This window comes from Furipterus horrens, unplaced genomic scaffold, assembly GCF_987537825.1.
Source record: "Furipterus horrens unplaced genomic scaffold, mFurHor1.1.pri manual_scaffold_10, whole genome shotgun sequence".
Lineage (NCBI taxonomy): Eukaryota > Metazoa > Chordata > Mammalia > Chiroptera > Furipteridae > Furipterus > Furipterus horrens.
In genome coordinates, this window is record NW_028327180.1 from 5542386 (window position 1) to 5561404 (window position 19019).

The 19019-nt window shown below is 36.2% G+C and overlaps 1 protein-coding gene across 1 annotated transcript in view; it reads left to right on the top strand.

The window, feature by feature from the left end:
• Nucleotides 1–19019, top strand: part of LARP1B (La ribonucleoprotein 1B) — a 73911-nt gene that overhangs the window by 10590 nt on the left and 44302 nt on the right. The window contains exons 5-9 of the mRNA XM_090289045.1: nucleotides 1094–1234; nucleotides 8055–8198; nucleotides 8423–8588; nucleotides 11251–11395; nucleotides 14459–14633. Coding sequence (XP_090145171.1) covers nucleotides 1094–1234; nucleotides 8055–8198; nucleotides 8423–8588; nucleotides 11251–11395; nucleotides 14459–14633 — 771 coding nt within the window. The remainder of the gene's footprint in view (nucleotides 1–1093; nucleotides 1235–8054; nucleotides 8199–8422; nucleotides 8589–11250; nucleotides 11396–14458; nucleotides 14634–19019) is intronic.

Here is a 19019-nt window from a genome sequence, read left to right on the forward strand (position 1 = left end):
ACTTGGTACAATGAGCAAGGGCTTATTGCTCAAACGTGAAGCCAACAGGATAACCATATGATTATTAGAAAAGAATTTCCCCGGTTAGTAAACCTTTTTCATGCTTCTTAGACATATCAGTGGTTTTTTTGGCTGTCTAGAATTCATCCAGATGGCAAACCTGTCATCCTGCTCTGAGAGTTGTCTTTCTTTTTTAGTTGCTTCAATTAAAACTATCAGCCAACACTAAAATCCAAGTATTTATGGTTAGAGTAATTCATATATTAAAGTCATGAATTGACTACCCTCAGAACACACATTTTTGTCTTCAAATTAAAACCTTTGTGCCAAAGAATTGGTACTGTAGTTGCACACTGATGCTGTTCCCTTTCCGTTAATTATGTTAGTAGTATTTCCCTTGCTCGTGTGTCTTTCTAGTTAGTAAAAAAAAAAAAAAAAGTTGAATCCATAACTGTGCAATCCATGTATAGATAATCTTAAGAATTACACTGAAGCAATTACACTATCTTTTAGTCAACAAGAGAAATTAAATTGCTTGTATCTCTTAAGAAGTTAGGAAAATGTATGTAGTAGCTTTACAAAGATCAAATGCAGTTTAAGTGTGAAATAATTTTGAGAAACCTTTCATTAGTTAATAATGCTGTATAAATCAATATTTTAGTGATTTGAAACAAAGTATTTTGAATCACTAACCAAGTTTTCCAGTGTGTGCATTATCATGTCTTATCAGGCATGCCCAATTCTGAAGGCTAAGAATCAGGTGTTGGAATAGGAGTAGTATGTACACATACTATTTTTGAGTATCTTATTCATTAGAATTAAACAGAAGAGTGAGCATTTTACTTTTTAAAAGCAAAAGAATTCCATTGATAACTTCATTACTGGTTTTTCACTTGATTTTTAGAATTATTATTTGCACAGAATAGATTATTAAGGAGCTGTGTGAGAAGATTATTTTGGTACTCTACAGGTAATCCCTTTAACTACAAATTAAGTCTTTCATTTAATTAAAATTTAGAGTCCTTTCAAAATTATATGGATTTATTCAAAATTCTGGGGTGTCATTAAGTAATTTTATTTTGTTTTCTTTAAGCTAATAAGCACAAGTGGGTACCACTCCACTTAGATGATGTAAGACCAGATAGTCAAGAAAGACCAGGATCCCGGAACAGCTCAAGATGTCAGCCTGAAACAAATAAATCATCACATAACAATAGGAGAAATGATACACGAAGTAAGTTACGTTCTAAAAGAAAAAAGACTAAAGAACTTTTATCTTCTTGCTTATTACAGTAGTCCCTCTCTATATCGAGGTTCATTTATAGCGGCCTCACTGTATTGTGGGATTTTAAAAAATATATTTATTTATCGCGGATTTTTCACTATATTGCAGGATTTTGCAGTACTGTATACATATGTTGTTAAGGTGATGTAGGTTTAAGACAGTAGAATACATGTAAGGTTCCTACTCTGGGGGTGGGGGGGTCTAGAACGTAATACCCACGGTAAGTGAGGGAATACTGTATTTTAGTAGCCACTGTATAGTGTAAACTATTTGAAAGTGAGTTGCAGACATTGTTCTTCTTTAACCCTGAATACCTTTAGAGTATTTTCTACAAGAACAGTAATACAGTGTGACTATCCACAGACGTATTTTTCCAGTAATGTCCTTTATGGTTTTCCCCCTCTCTTGTCTAGGATCTAATCTGGATCACACATTGTCTTTCATCTTTAGTCTCCATTAGTCTGCTTTTGTCTTTCATGACATTGAAATTTTTTTCTGAAAACTGCAGGACAGATACATCTTGCTTTGGGTTTTCTGGTGTTTCCTCCTGATTGGATTGGCTTAGAAGTTTTTGGCAGGAATACTGAAAAAGTTAAATGGGTCTCCTCTCAGTATTACATGGAACTGCACATGATCTTGGTTTGTGTTGTTATTGATACTAACTTTTTTTCCAAAAGGATTTTATTTATTTACTTTTTAGAGAGCGGGGAAGGGAGGGAGAAAGAGAGGGAGAGAAACATCAATGTGCAAGGGATACATTGATGGGTTGCCTCTCACATGCCCCCGCTGGGGACCTGGCCCGAAACCCAGACATGGGTCCTGACTGGAAGTTGAACCTGTGACGTTTCAGCTTGTAGGCTGGTACTGCATCCGCTGAGCCACACCAGCCAGGGCTGATACTAACTTTGAGCACTTGATTAAGTTGGTGTATTCCAGGCTTCTTTAAAGATACTCTTTTTCTCCTTTATAATGTTCTTTGTGGGGAGAGACTTTGAGATATGAGAAGCCATAAGACTTTTCATGTGAGCCGTATCTTTCTTTTTTTTTTTTTTTTTTTTTTTTAAATATATTTTATTGATTATGCTGTTACAGTAGTTCCAATTTTTTCCCCTTTACTCCCCTCCACCCAGTATCTCCCTCCCCCAGCATCCCCCCCCAAGTCCATACCCATGGTTCGTAAAAAATAACTATCCCTCCCTCTCAGATATTAAGACCCTTTGTAATCTTGTAAAGGACAATGGGCGAAGGTCTCAAGCTCCTCTAGCTGCTTCAAGCTGGACATGGTCGTCGTCCTACCTACCCTTGGGTCCAGAAATCCCTAATAAGAGTGGGGGTGTGGAGGGGAGGGTGGCCTTCCCACATGGGGAAGGATCATGCAGACTCCAGGTCAGTTGGCTGTCTCCGGACAACGGCGTGCTTGGTTTAGCAGGCTGGCATCCTTGTTGTGTTCTGGGGGTGAGCCGTATCTTTCATTGATGAGTTTTATCTGAGTCAGTTATTACCATGATAATTGCAAATACTGATTTTTTTTCTTATTGCATTATTCCTTCTATATTAGTTGGCATTCCACTCTAAAGAACAACTTCCCATTATTATCAGAGTGGACTTACGGGCTCTCATTTTTTCTCAGTTTTGACCCATTACCATGATTATTCAATTTGATATTCAAATTGTCCCAGATTTGGCTAGTGAGAGCATTTTTTTTTTTTTTTTATGAACTTGACTGAGTTATAAATAATGTATATTAAAATATACTGAAATTACTGTCACTTTGCCCAACCACACATCTAACTTTGTCAAGTTAGATTTGCACTTTCTAGAATTTCATGTAACTTGAACTGTACAGTATATATTATGTATTCTTGTGTCCTTTTGCTCAACATAATGTTTTTCAGACTCATCAGTAATGCTTCATGCGTCATTAGTTTCTACATCTTCATTGCAGAACAGTTTTCTGTTGAGTGGATATGCCTTTTTGTCCATTCATCTCTTCATGAATTTTTTGACTTGTTTCCGGCTTTTGCATATTATGAGTAATGATGCTGCGAACATTTGTGTAAAAGTCTTTGTGTGAGCACATGCCATCAGCTTCTCAGGTGTTAAGTGCGTATTTAACTTTGTGAGAAATTTCCAGATTGTTATTCAATTGGTTGTACCATTTTACATTCTCACCAGCAATGTTTTTTATCCATTGCTATTTGTTAGGTCACATGTCTTAGGGCACTTCACGTATTTTGGATTTGGCCGATTGCTTTGGTCATAATATTCTTTAACAAGTGCTTTTATCTCTTCTAATATTACTGGTAATAAGAGCTAGAGGTTTGATTAGGTCCAGGTTTGTTTTTGTTTTGGCAGGAATGTGTCATTGTGTGTGTGTGTGTGTGTGTCTTAATGTATCATAGAGTGGGAATAATATGTTTTAAGTATCTCACATTCACTTCTGTTAAGGTTGACTTGATTCAGATGTTGTTAGCCTCACCCATCCATCATAAACGTCTCATCAATTTTTCATTAAAAATCATTCCTCAGATATATTAATTCAATGGGGTTTGCTCAGATTTCTGAAATCAGAAGACAGAAAACTATGTAGAAGCAATTAGATAAGTATTTTATGGTTTTCTGCTGAAATCTTTTAAATCTGATAATTTTTAAGGCATGTTGTCCTGTGGAGAAGGAAGCTTAAGAAAATTTTAGAAACATATCACTTAAAAGTTTATAATTATATTGCAAAAAACTTTAAACACACAAAAGTAAAAAGAATTGTACTGTGAATACTTGCTTGACCACTGCCTTGATTTAGTAAATTTGTTATATTTAATTCATCCACCTGCTGAATCATTTGAAAGTAACTTGCTGCTAATATCATGGCACTGTAACCAGCATGGATGGTTTAAGAAGATGCAGCATCACTCCTTCGACCATGTGAGGTCATAGCAAGAAGGAAGCCATCTATAAGATGGGAAGACGGTCCTCACCAGGAACTGAATTTCCAGCACCTTAATTTGAGACTTTTCAGTCTTTAGATTGGAAGTCAAGAGCCCACACAGTACCCGCTGGCCTGAGGCATATGAACTCCAGAATGTATTGTATTGACTTCCAGCCAGGGTGGAGGCGTAAGCAGACATGCTTCGCCTTCTTGCACAACCGTAAGAAGGATTACAACTATCTCAAAATAAAACAAAAAAAAAAAACAACCAGAGCTGCCAGAAAAATTGAACTCTATGGAAGTCTGACAACCAAAGATTTAAAGAAGAAATATTTATTCAGACAGGTAGGGGGGTCAGAGCCAGGGAGCCAGGACAGAGAGGACGTGGAGTGGCAGAGGTGAGGCAGCAGTGGCCAGCCGAACAAGCAGTCCCACATTCATAAGTGGCAGATAAAAGCCAGGAGGGGCACCTGGGGAGTGATCCCAGCCCCAGGCTTGACCGTGCAGCTCATGGTTCCAGCACTAGGAAAATAAGGTATCATAGCTTCTGGCTGTGAAAACCAGTGGGGCTTGGGGTGGCAAAAAAACTGCCTGCCTCTCAGGAGAGTCTGTTTAGAGGGCCCCCTTGGTTCTAGAACATAAGCAAACCCACCCACTCTGGGAACCATCACTAGGACAACAGCTAGAGGGGTGCTAGTCGCATATGGGAAGCAGGTGAAGTGACTGGAAAAGCGGTGAGTGCCACAGAAGCAGCATTGTTCCCTCTCCTCCCCCTCCCCCACATAAAGTGCCACAAAGCAGTGAAACAGGTCGCACAGCACTGATGAATACCTAAGGCTCCGCCCCTTATAGCATAACAGGTGCTGCAGCTCTACCTAATACAAAGAAGCAAAAACAGGGAGACTGTCAAATTGAGGAGACAAAGCAGTATGGCTCAAATAAAAGAACAGGTTTGAAAACTTATTTGAAAAGATAATGAAGGAAAACTTCCCTAATTTGGTGAAGCAAATAGATATAGAAGTCCAGGAAGCACAGAGTCCCAAACAAGCTAGACCCAAGGAGGACCACACCAAGACACATCATCATAAAAATGGGAAAGGTGAAAGATAAAGAGAGAATCTTAAAAGCAGCAAGAGAAAAGCAGAGAGTTACCTACAAAGGGGTGCCTATAAGACTATCAGCTGACTTCTCAAAAGAAACTTTGCAGGCAAGAAGAGACTGGCAAGAAGTATTCAGTGTGATGAAAAGCAAGGACCTACAACCAAGGTCGCTTTGTCCAGCAAAGCAATCATTTAGAATGGAAGGGCAGATGAAGTGCTTTCAAGACAAGGTAAAACTAAAGGAGCTCATCATCACCAAATGATTATTATATAAAATGTTAAAGGAACTTATTTAAGAAGAAGAAGATCAACACTTTGAACATTAAAATGACAACAAACTCACAAATATCAAAAACTGAATCTAAAAAATAAAAACCAAAACAAACTAAGCAAACAACCAGAACAGGAACAGAATCATAGGTGTGGGGATCATTTGTAGGGTTATCAGCTGGGAGGGGGAAGGGGAAAAGGAACAGGGATTAAGAAGCATAATTGGTAGGAACACAGTAGATGAGGGGAGGATGTTAAGAATAGTAAAGAAAATGGAGAAGCCAAAGAACCTATGCAGGACCCATGGACATGAACTAATTGGGGAGGACCGCTGGAGGGAAGTGGGGTGCTGGTTAGATGGGGTCAAAGGAGAAAAAATTCGGGCAACAGCATAATCAACAAAACATACTTAAAAAATAAATTAAAAAAAATGCAGCACCTAAGGAAGTTAACACTAACCCCCTAATTTCACCTAAAATCTAGTCAGTGATAATTTAAAAAATTTAGTAGTTATATTTACTCAGTTTTCCACAATATATGACTTCAAATTTGTAAAAGCTGTCTACAGAAAAATTTACTTTTTGTTTTCTAAAATATTTTAATGATTTATTCTAGAAGTAATATACTCACAATTAAAATTTTTTTATTAAGTGTTGGGTATATAAGAAAATACAGGGTCAGCCAAAGTAGGTTTATAGTCGTGAGTATGTAAAACAGTTTACTTTTGTACTATTATTTATTCTTGTATTATAGATTTTTCCAAGCGAACAACTGTGTACCTACTTTCGCTCACCCCTGTATATGAGGCTATGAAAGACAGCATCAGAAATGCATGTTAGCATTACCTCTGAATTCTCTGTTACCTCTGCAGTTCCATCTTCTTGCGGGAGAAAAAAGCCTGTGTTTATTTTCTAGTGTTTTTATTTTTTAATTGACATCTAGTATGGTTCCATTTACATATTCTTTGGTACTAATTCTTTTTTTACCTAGTTTGTATTGCTGTGATTCATTCTTTTCTTTTCCCCACGCTAAAAGATATTTTACCGTTTGATAAAATCTGTTCTGTTAGTGGATACTTTGAATTATTTATAATTTTTTGATATTAAAGTTCCACCATGAACATTCTTATGCATGTTTTCCAGTGAACATGTACAAGAGGTTCTCTAGGGTAACTTCTTCAGATGGCAGCTGGTGAGATGCATTATGAAAACAGTGTATTGCGCCATGAGCAAGTGTGTCAAAAAATTGATAAGAGTACTTCACATAGTAAATATTTTTTATGACAGTTGTGTTTAAATTACAGAAAATATTTTACTTGTAAACTGTAGTATAGCATAAAATAGGCTTACTGTGGATTCAGGCAGAAATATTTGGGAAAGACTATTATTGGGAGAAGTTTCAGGGCCTAGGTCAGTAATTTTTAATGGGAGTGATATCTTTTTTTCTCTCCTAAGAGAACATTTGTCATTGTCTGGATATAACACTGGTCTTCACAACGGGGAGGTGGAAGGTTGGGAGGATGACGAGTGAGCGCTACTGGCGTCTAGTAGGTAGAGGCCATCATGGTGCTAAACACTGCAGTACGCAGGCCAGTGCCCGCCGTAGAGGGTTAGCTGGCTCAGAGTGTCAGTGCCAGAGTTGAAAAACAGTGCTCTCTAGGATAAATGTGCATTCGGATTTATTTATTTTAAATTGTTTTTTGAAGTTAGATGCACCTGTTTTTACTCTCATTAGTAATGTACGAATGTTCTATCTTCACTGTCTTGGCCCACAATTGATATTGCAGGACTTTACAATGTATGAGCGGTGCCATGCTCTTTCATTGTCGTAATTTGCTTTTCTCACGGCCAGTGAGGCTGAGCACCATCTTCTGTATCTGTTTATTTGCATTTCCTAGTTTGCCCTACCAGTCTCTTAGCTATCTCCCTGTGAATTGAAGTGTGTGTGCATATGTGTGTTTGCATGTTGGCGTGTTTATGCTTTTGTGCATAAGAGCTTTGTATAAGTTCTATATGTTCTGGATGTAATTTTTATGTTGTATTGCAGATATCTTCTCCAGGTTTTTTTAAATTTTATTTCATTTGTTCTTTAAAAGAAATGCCTTAAATATTGACCCTTTCCACAAACATTTTGTGAAACATAAGTATTTTTAGGAAGTTTATATAGTGTAAATTGGATTGTCTTGGAGCTTCTTAATTTTTTCACAATACAGTCTTAGCAAAGGACTTCTTTATGTTATTTTTACTTATTAGAATATCTTTTTTTATATGTCAGTACTTTTATGGGCTCTTTTTTTATGCCAGAGACATTTTGACAAATTTCTATGGGATCTCTTAGGTTTGTATTTATCTGTAGATGGCCTGGTTACTAACAACTAGTTACCAAGTGGGGAGGGGTACACGTTTTCATAAATATACTCATGTTATTCATAGGTACAAATTGGAATGTCTAAAAATATTTTTATTTTTAAAAGGTTGGAGGCGTGATAGAGAAAAGAGAGATGATCAAGATGAAGTTTCCAGTGTGAGAAGTGAGGGTGGTAATATCCGAGGTTCCTCTAGAGGCCGAGGAAGAGGCCGAGGCCGGGGAAGAGGACGCGGCAGAGGAAATCCTCGATGTATGGCATGATTTTTTAAAAAACATAAATTAGATGAACTTTGAAAAAAGTGTGCAAGGCCTCTGTTACTTTTTCCCACTATCTCATATTTAACTAAGTTATTTGTCTGATAATACAGATGGTTTTATATTTGTTATCCCTGCTTTGGGTTTTTCTTTATAGTAACTTTTTTCTGTTTTTTAAAATATGTGTGACAACCTTTCTTTTTCTTTATTTACGTGAAGTGAGCTTGGATTATTCATATGGTTATCGAGAACATGGTGAAAGGACTGATCAGCTATTTCAAACAGAACTTAATACCAGCATGATGTATTACTATGACGATGGTACAGGCGTACAGGTATATCCTGTGGAAGAAGCATTGCTTAAAGAATATATTAAGCGCCAAATGTAAGTTCATCCGACGTAAGCAGATGGAATGGTAAACTCTGCTGCAATGTCAGACTCGAACATCCCTGATAGTGAATATGTTCGAACACATCCTCTAAGCTGTTTATTCGTAAATAAACTATATGGAGGATTTTTATAGCATTTGTATTTTTTTCCGTAGGAAATGTGGCAAAATAAGTATTTAAAAAAAATTTTTATTTGGTTCATGTTATTTACAACTACTGCTTTGTCTATTGTTTAGGTATTTCTTTGCCTAAAAGGTACTAATTATAATGTCATGGGATAATATGAGTGATTAAATATAAAACACTGTATATGTATTTGAAACTGAGCAAGTGAAGTTTGGCTTATTTGGAAGTAAATGTTTATGTTAAAATTTGCAAGTGGATATGAATGGCAGAATTTTTTTTAGTTAAATTTCATTTTCCAGTTAACAGTTTACATTCATCAGTATTATTTTGTATTAGTTTCAGGTATCATGGTTAACTTTTAAGTTCTCTTTGTGACACATTAAATAAGAACCACCTAATCTTTTTTAGCTCAGACTCCTTACTCTGTCTAGTTCTCATAGTAGTTGCTTTCTGAATACTGAACTTGGTTAGGAGAATATTAATTTTCTCTTTAAAAATATATATAGCTCCTTTGTATATTAATATAGTATAGCACATTTTGCATATTTATATAGTATTTATATAATGGTGGAAAGTGTTTTCAAGTGATTTGCGTAACTGATATACTGAAATTTTAGTTTTTGTATTTTTTTAAAAAAATACTTTTTTGTTTTATTTTTAAAAGAGGGAGAGAAACGATGTGTGGTTGCCTCTCTCATGACCCCAACCAGGGACCTGGCCTGCAACCCAGGCATTGTGCCCTGACTGGGAATCAAATCAGTGACCCTTTGGTTTGCAGGCCAGTGCTCAGTCCACTGAGCCCCACCAGCCAGGGCTAGTTTTTGTATTCTTACAAAGTGAAGGCAAAAGGCTATTTTTTAAAGGGCATAAGCAGTTTTAAAACAGCTATCTTTATTTAAGAAAGAAAATGGACCCTACTCTGTCACTAGAAAATAATCTCTTCATCAGCATCACCACCAGACATCTCCCTGGGATGCTTTCATGGTGGATTTGATTGGCTTACAATATGAAGCAATTTGTTTATTTTGTTCTTGATTCTTTTGTTGGAGTTGATGCAAACTGTGAAGAAAAGGGCCGTTTTATTGGCAGAAAGTGCCTAGCATGTGGCTACCAACTTCAAACCGCTGTTCCTGTCTTTGTAACTTGCTACCAGGTCCCTTCTGATACCTGGCAGTGGACATGCAACCCCATGTCAGGATAATCAGCCTCACATGTGCTCATACAAGTGAGGGAGGAGCAAAGCTACTTCACTGTTGAGACAGTTTCTGATCATGTGGTGTAGGATCCTGTTCTTGTGGAAGGCTGTGATAATGTCCCCAAGGACAGTGGACAGCGTGTCAGACACGGCAGGGGCATGAGGCCTTTGGTTGTCATTGTTTTAACAGAGGTTTTGGCAGATGTTAGAGCATCAGATTTATAATGGCTCTTTGCTGTTCTCATTCTTTGAATAAGGGGCATATGGATTGGAAGAGTCACGCTTTCGATTTTGTGTCTTTGAGGTTTCTCACGAGTAGCAGACTTGTTGATTAGGGCTTAGATTGTTCTCTTTGAGAAGTTACTGGAAAACTTGTGGAACCTTATACTAAGTGAATTTTGTAGAAGAGGCTTAGCTGATTATGGATGGTTGAGTTTTTTAAATAATTTTAACTGAAAACACTATTTTTTCTTCTTGATGATTTCTAGTTGGGACATTCCTTGGCATTCAAGTTTAGAAATAAGTATATTTATAAGAAGATTTAAAATATATATACTGTAGGTGATAAGGTGACTTATGAATGTAGAGTTTGAGCATATGTATTAGTGCCCACCTCATGCCACGCACTGTGGAAAGGGCTATTGAAGTATAACAAAAATCAGAATGTTCAGTCTTTCAAGACTTGAATTCTTTTCTTCAGTGTTAGTTAAGAGTGAATGATTTCCTAATGTTACTGAAATGTCTGTGGTGTTTCACTGACCTAAGGGGACTTCGCACTGTGATAGTTGGATATTTTTTCTCAAAAGAGGAATTATTAACTCAGTAGTATTTTGCTGTTGCTTTCTTTTTTTTCCAGTCGCCATTTACATGCGATATTTTGTATTCGTTCCAGGTGTACATTACAGTGGTTAGGCAAAGTGTTCCCTTGATATTTCCAGTACCCACCTGGCAGCATACACAGTTATTCCAGAATCATTCACTCTCTCCCTACCCTGTACTTCACACCCCTGTGACCACCAGTTTTGTAACTGCCAGTCTGTACTTCTCAATCCCGTCACTTCTGGCACCCAGCCCCCCAGCCCCCTCCCCCCTGGCAACCATCCGTTTGTTCTCCGTGTCTCTGTGTCTGCTTCTATTTTGTTCATTTACATTGTTCTTTAGATTCCACGTATGAGTGCTGTTATTTCTTATATTTGCCCTGTGTTGTCTTAAATTTATATTGTTATTAATATATTAAAATAGTTTTAAGCAGCTGATGTTAAAAGCAAGAGAGATTTTTATTTCCTGCTGAATAAATAGATGGAATATATACTTATTGCCTTATTTTCCTTTTCAGTGAATATTATTTCAGTATAGAAAATTTGGAACGGGACTTCTTTCTTAGAAGAAAGATGGATGAACAAGGTTTCTTGCCTATTTCCCTGATTGCTGGTTTCCACCGTGTTCAGGCTCTCACTACGAACCTAAATCTCATTTTAGAGGTAATTATACATTTACAAAACAAATAAAACAATCGGTACTTTTTGTTTATGCTATGAACCTAAAACCGCTCTAAAAAATTCTATTAACTTTTTTAAGGAAAAAAGGTGCCTAAGTCTTAGACTATACTTATGGCTCTTTCCAGTGTATAAAGCTTAACTAAATTTCTGACCTTGGAAAATCCCTGAAAGGATTGCTAATGATATTTCTACCTCTTTTTAACTTGATGCTTCGAACTTGAACACTCTTGGCTGTTTTTGGTTCTTTTGGTCATCTTCAGATTGCTGTACAATTGTGTGTATTCCCATTTATTAAAGTTTTGAAAATTTTTCATGTGAAACAGAAAGGCTAATTTAAAAGTCTTTCCAGGTGTGTTCCTAATGCTTTTTTAAAATCTGTCCTGTTGCATTCAACATTTTTAGTTTTCTCTTACACACGCAATACCAAATTTGCCTTTTTTGCTGGATAGTTCTGTGAGCTCTGACAGGTTTACACCCTTGTGTGCCCTTGTGTAGCCAGTCCTTTTCCTTACACACAGCGCCTAGGAGCCACTGACCTGATTTTTGTCCCTCTACGTTTGCCTCTTCCAGAATAGCACATAAATAAATTATATTTTGTAGCCTTTCATTTCTTCCACTTAGTGCTTTTGAGACTTATTCATGCTGTTGCATGTGTCCGTAGTTTGTTCTTTTTTCTTGACTAATTCCGCAGTACCACTCTATCCATTCACTGGTTTTTAGCCATTTAGATTATTTCTAGTTTTTGGAGATTATGAGCAAAGCATAAAGGTATTTGTGTGAACATATGTTTTCATTTCTAGTGGGTAAATACAGGATTCCCTCACTTATGGCGAGTATTACATTCCAGATGCCCCCGCGATAGGTGAAAATCCACGAAGTAGGAACCTTACATTTATTTTAGTTTTTATATATATTTTAAGGCTTTATAAACCCTTCCCACACACTTAGAAACCGTTCCCAGTCCCTTATTAACCTTTCCCACTCCCTTAACCTTTTCCACGCTTTTATAAACATTACTTATGTTCTTAAACATATTCTACACTCTTAAACCTACATAACTTTAACAACATATGTATACAGTACCACAGAATCCTGCGATATAGCGAAAAGTCTGCAATAAATAATTAAATATAATATTTTTAAAAATCCCTTGACACAGTGAGGCCACGGTAAGTGAACCGCGATATATAGAGGGACTACTGTATTGATGATTGTGATTGCTTGAATGTGTGGTAAGTGATCTTTACTATAAGAAATTTCCAATCTGTTATCCAGAGTGGGTTTGACCATCTTGCACTCTTTTGTATGAGAGTTTCATTTGCTGCATGACCTCATCAGCACTAGGTTTTGTCAGGTTTTTTTGAATAATAGATTTGTAGTGGTTCCTCACTGTGATTTTTTTTTTTTTAAGTATATTTTATTGATTATGTTGTTACAGTAGTCCCAATTTTTTTTTCTGTTTGCTCCTCTCCGCCCATTACACCCCTTCCCTCCACCAACCCCATCCCCCCTTGGTTCATGTCTATGGGTCGTGCAAAAAAGATCTTTGGCTTCACCCTTTCCTATATTATTCTTGACTTCCCCCTGTCTATTTTGTACCAACAAATTATGCTTCTTAGTCCCTGCACCATTTCCCCATTTCTCCCCCTCCCCCCTCCCAGCTGATAACCCTCCAAATGATCCCCATACCTATGATTCTATTCCTATTCTGGTTTTCTTAGTTGGATTTTGTTTTTATTTTTTAGATTCAGATGTTGATAGTTGTGAGTTTATTGTCATTTTAACATACATAGTTTTGATGTTTTTCTTAAATAAGTCCCTTTAACATTTCATATAATAATGGCTTGGTGATGATGAACTCCTTTAGCTTTACCTTGTATGGGAAGCACTTCATCTGCCCTTCATTCTAAGTGATAGCTTTGCTGGATAGAGTAATCCTGGTTGTAGGTCCTTGCTTTTCATCACATTGAATACTTCTTGCCAGTCCCTTCTTGCCTGCAAAGTTTCTTTTGAGAAATCAACTGATGGCCTTATAGGCACCCCTTTGTAGGTAATTATCTTCTTTTCTCTCGCTGGTTTTAAGATTCTCTCTTTATCTTGAACCTTTGGCATTTGAATGATGATGTGTCTTGGTCCTCTTTGGGTCTAGCTTGTTTGAGACTCTCTGTGCTTCCTGGACTTGTGTGTCTCTTTCCTTCACCAAATTTGGGAAGTTTTCCTTCATTATTTTTTCACATAAGCTTTCAGTTTCTTGCTCTTCCTCTTCTCCTTCTGCCACCCCTATAATTCGGATGTTGGCATGTTTAAAGTTGTCCCAGAGGTCCCTAAGCCTCTCCTCATTTTTTTCAATTCTTGTTTCCTCATTCTGTACTGGTAGACTTTATTTCTTTCTTATGTTCCAAATCATTGATTTGAACCCGGTTTCCTTCCCTTCACCACTGGTTTTATGTTGATTTTCCCTTGTTTCATTCAGCATAACCTTCACTTCTTTCCTTATGCATTTGCCATACTTAAGCATATCTGTCAAGCCTGTGAGCATCTTTATCACCAGTGTTTTGAACTCTACACCTGTTAAGTTGGCTATCTCCTCATCTGTTAGGTTGGCTGTCTCCGAATCGCTTAGTTCTCCCACTGGAACTGTGGTGCTCTCAACCCAGTTTGATCTGAATATGCAGATGGCTACTAAGTGACTAATCGTCAAGGTGCATATGCTGGACAAAGGGACAGTTCATGTCCAGTGTGATATTTCATCATGCTACTCAGAATAGTGTGTACTATTTAAAATGTATGAATTGTTTATTTTTTGAATTTTTTATTCATTAAGTATTTTTGGATTGCAGTTGACCACAGGTAACTAAAACTGCAAAAAGTGAAGCTGCAGATAGGGGACAGATGGAGGGACTGCTGTACTTTATTTGTTTGAGCTTTAGTGTCTTCATCTATAAAATAGTAATTTTGAGATTTTTAGGTTTTTGGAAGAATAGGATGTGCAAGTAAAATTTTTTAATGAAAAGTTATTTAATAGCTCAAAATTCCTACTTATAGGCACTGAAAGATAGCACAGAAGTGGAAATTGTGGACGAGAAAATGAGAAAAAAGATAGAACCAGAAAAATGGCCAATTCCGGGCCCTCCTCCACGTACAGTGCCACAAACAGACTTCTCTCAACTGATTGACTGCCCAGAATTTGTGCCAGGCCAAGCCTTTTATTCACATGCAGGTAACAGCTTTCCTTCTCGTGCAAACAGTATTACTGACAGTGGGATTTTGGTGCATTTTACCCATCTTTATAAAGTTTACCTGGGTTCAGTAGGAAAATTAAAGATAACTAAATGCCTTGATGCTCTAAAGTCAATTCAGATTGTTTCCCACACAGAGCTATAAATTACATAGGGATTTAGGAGTTATAGGCGAAGCTCTGCTCCATTTTTAAATTATTTGTGAATTTTGTTATATGTGGAGTTTATACTAGAGGATTATAAATACATTAGGCCAGTTTTCCCCTTGTAAGCTTGGAATAGTAGGATTGGAATAGACTAAAACACCTTATGCGTAAGACTAGGTAGACTTCCTTTAATTTTCTTACCGATGTACTTTAACCTGTCTTGGAAGGATGAGATGACCTACCTATATTCTAATGCAGAGTTGAGGGGTTTTTTCTGAAGTTACTATAATTATTGATTAAAGAATTGGTGGTATTTAGAATTTCCAAAAACTGCTTTAATGTTAAGATTTTTTTCCTAGGTCATTCTAAAGACATTCCCTCTTGGGAAAAAATATGTGTGCTTAAACTTTTTCAGTCAGGGTGATGATCTACTGATGCTCTTGGATGTCATTTGATCGGAATATGCAGAGGAATAGGTGACTCACTGAAATATCATAATAAATATTGGAACAAATCGTGCTGCAGAAATGAAAGCGACCAGAGCCCCTTCTGTTCAAGAATGTCTACTCCCAACTCCTTGCGGAGGCAGTTGGGCCAGCACTGCAGTGGAGATAAGCACCTTTGGGAGGAGGATGAGAGACAGACCAGAGGACTGCTGTTGTTTTTGTAGGAGCTGCCCGTGTGTGTGTAACTAGCCTGGGCTGCATGTGCTACTTTTATTCACGGTGGGAAAGTTAATTTTCATTCTGGAAATACTACAAGAGTCTGTCTTTTCCTTTTAGACTTATGTACTTATGTCCAGATCAATAAATCAGAAATAGAGAGGCTTGAGTGGCATTTTCTAGATCGTTAGGTCCTTTGCTATTTAATTTGCCCTTCAGTATAGTGTATGTTGTATAACTCAGATGTTGTCATAATATTTCACATGGACTTTAAGATTTATTAATGTGGACACTTAAGAGATAAGAAAGTTAAGAAATGAATGGAATATTTTTTTCACTCAAGAATTTATTTTTGATACACTTTTATGAGACACCTGCCATCAATAAAGCCCTGATGGACAGTCTCAGATATTTTTATTTATTGTTTCTTTGATCGTCAACCCTCTGCCTCTAAACCTAGAAAGCAATTTGGGCAAGTGTTTTAAAATTTGAAGAATAGTGACGTTTTTTAGCTTTTTAAATAAAGATATGTCTGTATAAGTTAATTTATTGTGTAAATGTGGGGTCCAAGATGATATTTTTAACCTACTTATAAATAGGCATTAGCTGAGTTAGATAAAATAGAAGACAGTTCTTACACAGAGTAGCTAAGATAGGTCATTCAAGTTGCTGATGCCTGTCCATTAGCCGTTTTGAATTATTAATAAAATTAACAGGAATAAAACCACAATGTCTTGTACATTTTGTGTTTTTTAAATATATACTCATTTACATGCACATACACGTTGCTGAAACAATTCAATATATATTTAAAATGTTAAAATTTTTTGGTTCTTTAGCTTATACATCAGAAACAAGATGGATGATGAGGCATTATAGAAAGTTGGAATGTGTTTTGCGTTATACTGATTCACATTAAATCATAGGAATACTTATGTAAATTCAGCCTTTCCCTGTGAAGCCCCAAATTTCTGACCTTAATAATTCCCCTTTGATAAGGAAACCTTAATTTCCGAACTTCAGTAGAGAGAGCTGTCACCAAATACTTGAAACGGAAGTAAGGGATGGGAAATGTGGGTTGTGTTATCTGTACCCATGAGTACAGAAAAGTAGCGAAACGTATCTAGATCCTTTTCACTCAAATTAGGAAACCTTAAATTTCAAAAACATAACCCTTGATAATATACTTTCTGAGAGATTCGAGTAGTAAAATATTTTAAAATTTTGGTCCTTTTCACCAAAATTAAAATTTCTATTTTTCCTTCTATGGAGCTTGAATTGTCTAACATGGATTGATCTTTGTGCTGAACAGAGGACCATAGTGCACCAGAAAAGGTTGATTATGGGAATGGTAAGGTGTTTTGAAATTTAGGATTTATAGTTCTATGGATATAGTATTGTACTATCAATAGTAAAACGATTTCATTCGCCAAAATTGGGAAGTCAGGTATCTGACAATCTTGTTTTTTGTTTGTTTGCTTGTATTTGGCTTTAAAAAATGTATAAGGGGATCCCTAATAATTATTTATTAAGCTGTGGGATTTTCTTTGAAATGTTGATCTGCAGAAGTTTCTTGTATGTGCTGCACATAAAATTACAGAATTTTTTAAAGCAAGCTATATAATTACTGAGAGCTGTGATTCAGCGTGGATTAAAAATAACTATGCCAGGTAAATATCATGGTATGTGTAGGGTGGGGTAAAAGTAGGTTTACAATTCGTGTGGGGGAAAAAAATAAATAATGATACAAGAACAAACTTTTACATACTAACTGTAAACTTGCTTTTGCCCCACTTTTTATAAGGTGATTTATTTCTGGAGAATCATGTTGACAATTTTCAGTGAATGAAAACAGCAACAAGAATTTTTTCTCTTGAGTTCTCACAAACTAGAAGCCATAACTGTCAAAGTGTGTGTCTCATTTCTTTGTTTATAAGTTTAATGTCAAGTAATCCAAGTCACATTCATATTCATTTTGGTCTTGGAAGATTGGGACTTTTGCTATTATCCTTAAAATTTACACACACGTAGTTTAAAATCTTTTCATGGTAAAAGAAAACAAAATCACGCGTAGCATATGTATAGCTTAATTATAAGGTGAACACCCTTTAAAAACTAAATTTTTGTCTCACCCAAATTCTTTGGTATTTTAATGTAATTTATAAGCACACATACTGTGAATATAATGGAACAGTTCATGGAAGGAACATTCAAGCTTAACACATTTAGACATGATTATGTAATAAACTGAAGCAGTTGTTTAAAGATTACATTTCTCTGTTAAAAATAGTGGCAACTGATTCCCTAGCATGTGCCAGGTGCTGTTCGAATTATTTATACATGTACTAGGCATAGTGGTAATGTAGTTAATTCTCACCCTGGGGTGGTGATTCTGACTCTACTTTTAAAACTTTATTCACTGAATACACATTGATGATTTATAGTATTCAAAATAGGGTTCTCTATAACATTAAATTTTTTTTATTTTTTATTGATTTTAGGGAGAGAGAGAGAGAAACATCGATTTGTTGTTCCATTCATTTATGTATTTTTTGGTGAATTCTTGCATGTGCCCCGACCAGGGATTCGTATATTCGAACCTTGGAGTATTGGGAAGATGCTCCAAGCAGCTGAGCTATTCGGCCAGAGCCCCTCTATAACTTTAATAATACTTACAGACCAAAGACTAGTCTTTTATTCATACTAGTTTAGTGGATCAAATGATGATACATGTAACACTAATTAAGGAAGTTAAAGAATATCAATGTTCAATAGAAATCTAATGTTTGCCACATATGCAATCCTAATAATTTTAATAGCCTTAAAAGCTACAAAAAGAAAATTTAATATTTAAAAATTTCAGTGCATTTAAATATTAGCATTAAAATTATGGATCTATTTTACTTTTTTTATACCAGGTCTTTGAAATCTGGTGTGTACTTTATACTTATTCTGTGGGCTAGTCACACTTTAAGTGCTCACTAGCTCCATTTGGCTATTGGCTAGTATTGGACAGTACAGTTTAGAGCCTTTATTATTATGAAACAATATATTCTTTTTAAAGTTTTATTTGTCCATTTTAGAGAGAGGGGAAGGGAGGTAAAAGAAAAACATTGAAGTGCAAGAGAAACATTGATCAGTTGCCTCCTGCATGCCCCCAATACCCCACAGCCCAGCATGTGCCTCAGTTGGAAATCGAACCAGTGACCCATCGGCCTGTGGAATGACACCTATCCCACTGTGCCACACTAGTCAGGGCAACAACATATTCTTCTTAAAGTAATAATAATCTAGTGGTTGAATCTTGAATCTAACTATGTGTCCATGGAGAAGGTAAGTTTATCTGATTCTAGCATATAGTAGATGAAAGAATCTTGGAATATTCTTCTCAAACCAAGGCTTATGGAGTATGCCTTTGCATTTTTGTTTAGTAAATAAAATGAGAATTATTGTTCATTTATATCAGCTTTCTCTACGTAATATACTCACCTTTGCAAAATTTCTAAGGGATTGGCTTGAGTAAAAAATGATGTTTTGAATTCCACAGTATAAATTTGTT